The 5,060-nt window shown below is 36.0% G+C and overlaps 1 protein-coding gene across 1 annotated transcript; it reads left to right on the forward strand.

The window, feature by feature from the left end:
- Positions 1 to 1,101: 1,101 nt before the first annotated feature.
- LOC113273954 lies at positions 1,102 to 3,921 on the forward strand. The gene is made up of 2 exons (XM_026523514.1): positions 1,102 to 1,271; positions 3,535 to 3,921. Exons 1-2 carry the CDS (start codon positions 1,159 to 1,161, stop codon positions 3,749 to 3,751), a joined length of 330 nt encoding a protein of 109 aa, XP_026379299.1. The 5' UTR covers positions 1,102 to 1,158; the 3' UTR covers positions 3,752 to 3,921.
- Positions 3,922 to 5,060: the final 1,139 nt, after the last annotated feature.

The following is a 5,060-nucleotide window of genomic DNA, read 5'->3' on the forward strand; positions in this document are numbered from 1 at the left end:
TCATAAACTAACAAACCTAACATGTTTCAATTTGACACTAACAAAATTAAAGACATAAATTTGAGTCCTAAAAAGAATCCACAATATCTTTGGATATAAACATAAAAATGTCCTTTAACCACGACCACGAATAGAATGTCGGGCTCGTTTAGCAGATCGACCTCGATCACCATCCTTATCGCCACCATGATGTTAGCCGTCTTTCTCTTCGTCGCTTGTTTCACCTCGAATAATCTTTCTCGTTCTAACTTTCCTCTTTAGAATTGCCTCCCTGCTTTCCCTAAGCTTAACATTTTCTTTTTCATTTTCCAAAATTATTATAGATGTCTATCAGATATTCATTCCCCTTAATTCTCCTCATCTTCCTTAACATACTTCTGCCATGTGATCACATGCGTGATTCGACATTGAAGTATCATGTCATGTGATATGGAGATACCTCATCAGCTGGGTTCACAGACTTACCAATCTTGAAACGATGGTATTAGAATCGTGAACAACCACAGTTCATTACTTGTGTAACATATAATCAGCTTCATTCATCAACGTAAAATTGTCTAGTCTTTTTTTTTTTTTTTTCAATTTACGTGTATTTTTTTGGTTACTAACAAAAAGATGGTGATTCGGCTAATTAAAATCCCAGTTATGTTTTTAAATATATTATTTTAATAAAGAAGAAGTCTCTAAATGGTTGATGAATAACTAAAATATCATTATTTAAATTATTCCGCATGTAGATCAAAAAGTTCACATTGTAGATTGGTTGTGTTAGTGTGCAATAAATATGTATTGATAAGATATGTTTATCTACCACTTTTTCTACGTAATAATTCAAACCTCAATTTGAATGGGATAATTTAATAAATAAATCAATAAATAAAAAGTAAAAATATAAAAATTGGCAGGCGCGGAAGCGTAATAAAGTAAAAAAAATGTTATAGAAACTGGCAGGCGGCGAACAGAACACTCGAACCTGGAACTGGAAACAGCAACTAAGACCTTTGGGCAGGCCCAACAGTCTAACCAGATGGGCTAATGAGCCACTGGATCACTAATTCGTTGGTTTAGATTATACTCTTTACAGATAAATGAAGTTTTGGATAAACCGGATTCATTATTTGGTGATGTTGCAGAGAAAACTTTGAGACACTGGGAATAATGGAGAACATCACAGCAAGTGAATTAGCAGGATTAGGAGTTGGGACTCTACTTTTCTGTGCCACTATTGCTGCTCCTAAAATAGATGCCCTCATTTCTGCTTCTCAAAGGAGGTAACATATCCTCTTATTCATCTCTTCTCTGTTATATATCCTTTGTTTGGTTTTTTGAATTTCAAATTTGTTATGATAAGCTGATATTAATTGAGACCCGTAATTTGATTTTTTTCCGTAAACATGAAGTTCTTTTTTGCTTTATTTCTCTTCTTTCTGAATTTAAGTAAGAATGTTACTTGTGTTGGTTTTTACTGTTAGAGTGTCTTGCTTTGTAGTATCAATGTAGCAAGTGTTAAGAACATGACGAAGAAAGGACGTAGTAAAGGGAAATTACACAATTAGAAAAAATTTACTACATCTTGAATGGTTTGTAGAATTGGTAAATAGGCAAAAGTCATTGATTGGAGAATAAAGTGTGATAGTGGTGAAAATTGAGGAAACCTTGGGACCTAAACCCTATACAGGTGCTGTAGGTTTTACCTCTTAAAGTACCCGTTGATGTGTGACTGTAGGCATTTACTCGAGCAGCATGACAGAGTTTGAGGTGATTCTGTATCGATGTTGTAATATCTTTAGCGGAGTTAGTCTCGAACAACAAGTAAAGCACAATTTCAGGAAAGTAGAAAGAATCCATCAAGGGCGAGGTCCTGAAGCACCTTTAGCAGTGTAGTTGAATTGCAGACTGATTCTACTAGGGCATTACTAAGGTCAATCCTGCAACTAAATTCTCTTCTCTTCACAACGCTTCATCTTTCTTGGCGAATTAGCCAGGGAAACCCTTGTCTAGCATCTTAGGTTGAATCGCCGCCTATTTGTTCAAACACCAGAGTCTATAAAAGTGTGATTGTTGCTATGTCGTGATATTTCTAATTTAATTTGGTATCGAGTCTATAACATGTGGCTTTCGCAACTTATTGTTGCTTGATAGTCAATACTTGAGTTGAAATCTTGAAGATAGAGGAACGGTCAACAAAGTTATATTATGTAGCTAAATACAAGATGAGCCACTCTCCAAGTCAGGAAATACTAACACGAGTCATAAAATTCCCTCATTCAGTAAACTAGTGAACAAATTCTCCTCACTTATATGCTGTTGCATATATCTCTGAGCTGTTTTTTTCCCTCAAATTTGGACATTGTATGCAAACGCTCTTGATAAAGTACATTTTTGTCAATTTCTTTTTCCGAGTGCTTCATTAGATGGACCTTTTTCCTCAGTTAATCTTTTTGAGTTTGATAGATCATAGACATGCATCCAGTGTTGTTAAACACATAGTGATGCTTCTTCCCAAAGCCAGGTAAAAATGGGTCTGAAATAGAGTAAGCTTAACTCCGAAATCCGGGTAAGAAAGGGTCTGAAAGAGAGTAAGCTTACCTCCGAAAGCATGAGTTGCTAGTATAACAAGTCTTTCTCTCGGGCAAGTTATTAGTCTGTGTTCAATGCCCAAACTTTAACATGTAAAACAATCCTATACGTTTGGGCAAATAGGGCATGAGCTCAATATTAAACAAAGATAAGTATAAGATATTTTTACATTCAATTGAACTTGTGTCGACCATAGCTTTTGCATAGTTAAGGCAAAAATCGACTTATTTTTCCTTGTGACACAGATGTTCTCATTCATGATATTCCATCAAGCTAGATCAGTTTCTTACTTTTTGACAATGTCTGGATAATATAACAATAAGATGATAACCTTAAGCTACTATTACACCTAGTACCTACCATAGTCACCGACACATGGATGTAGATCCCCTTTACTTTCACATGAGACAAATTGGAGTATGTGCATCCACAAATTCAAAATTCTTGTTTGATTCCTCTAAGGCTCTGCATCAGCTAGAGCTTGTAATTACTGATGGTAGAGGGTTTGCTATCTTCAAATTGCGCGAGGAGCATCCACATATGAGTAGAGGGTATGCTGTGCGAGGAGTTTGCTATTTTATCCTACTTGATGGTTATGAATGATCAGAAAATAGTAACTAACAAGATTTGATGTTGCCTAACTACTGGCACACTCTGCCTCTGTTCTTCCCTTCTTATTTTTTTTCTCCAAATTTGATTAGTCTGATTACGAGCTGTACAGATAGGGTTGCCCTTGTCTGTCTGTCAAAAGCAGGACTTTAGAAAAAGATGCATGTGCTATATGTTTAAATACAAAAGCCAAATGTGTTACCTGTGCATGTTTTACTGTAATCCGACACATATTTAATTCGACATCTATTCGATGGTATTTGCCAATTTGGTAGTTACATTTCTACTCGAGTTGTATTCAGAAAAACAAGATAACTAACTTTATGTTGGTTGGTGTACATACAGTACTCTAGGCATGTGCAGGAATTGTGGTGACCTTAAGATGATAGCATGCTCAAAATGTAAAGGTGCTGGAATGATCAAAGAGGGGTCATTTATGAGTTTTAACCCTATTGAAGGGACGTTCCAGTCATTAGGCGCTCGTCAAGCAAAGGTAGGATTTGTTTCGTGTGCCAAGTGCCAAGCTAAGGGACATATGTCCTGTCCTAATTGTTCTACGTAAGTTATTCTTGTTCTTGCATATGGATAAGAATCATATACCACTCTTTTCTGCAACCAATGAAAACTTTCGATGACAGTAGTACAGTACAGTGATCATGTGTTGTATTTTGTATCTAACTGTGTTATAGAAGGTATAAAAATGAATTTGGCTTTTTGGAAATTCAATGTTTTTCTGGGATTTGTTATTCGGTACATATGCGTCTTCCATCTCATGTCCTCTGTCCTGTCATGAGAACCGAATAATACGGAATTACATCAATTTGAAACGAGCAACACTTAGATATATTCCGTAACGTACTTACTTCCTAGTCTTTTCTAAAATTATACCGCCTATCCCACAATTCTTCGACATCTCTACAGTTTTTAATGGTTGGAAGATGAATTATTTCGATATTAGCTCCTAAAGTACTGGTCCCCATGGGTTTGATTTCATTATTGTTGGAGATTTTAGGATCAACATCACGGTATAGTTGATGGCAGTCTGAGTCTGAGTCTGTGTCTGTGACTAGTGAACATTGCTGGGTTCGAAGATATAAAGAGTCTCTTGGTTGTTGGATTGCAGTTAGTTACACATCCACTTCTGTTTCTATAAATAAATAAGAACGGGCAGTGAACTGAACATAGCCAGCTAATACTTTATCCTCTTTAACCAACTAAGAGTTTCTGGGCAGTGAATAAATTGATGGGTATGTTGATATTTGAAAAAAAATGTGAAGCTTCCTGCATACTACTAGTGTAATAACTAGTATGCATTTGAATGGCTATTAGTACTTGATGTGGATATGTATCTGATAAGTGATAGCTATTGTTTCTACAAATAACTTATGTTGAGATGACAAAGGCGTGAATTATAGCCATCAGTGTCTATCCGCACATTATGCACTAAGTTATGAAAATGCTTTAGTGTAACATATGATAACGATTGTCGTTGATTGTGTCCCTCTCCACTAGGGACTAGTAACTGTGTTTAAGTTGTCAAATGATATTTCCTGAATTGTTTTGATTATATCATTAGCATGGATTTCATCAATAAGGTGTGTTTTTCAAGTAACTGCCAGCTACAAAAGACGATTAACACCATCCACGCTGGGCTCATCCAACAATTACACACATGCCGTAGCAACTAACAACACCCACAATGAGAAAATTTTATTTAACCAGTGGGCGGGTCCGAAAAATTTGTAGTCAATCCGGGCACCAACTTGGCTAACCCAAGGGTTACTATCCTGAAAATATTATGAAGTAAATCTGTGTTTTTCTTATTCCTCTTTGATGGCGTGCTAATATAATCTTGAGATGAGAAATCTTGA

Source organism: Papaver somniferum, chromosome 4 (genome assembly GCF_003573695.1).
Source record: "Papaver somniferum cultivar HN1 chromosome 4, ASM357369v1, whole genome shotgun sequence".
Classification (NCBI taxonomy): Eukaryota; Viridiplantae; Streptophyta; class Magnoliopsida; order Ranunculales; family Papaveraceae; genus Papaver; species Papaver somniferum.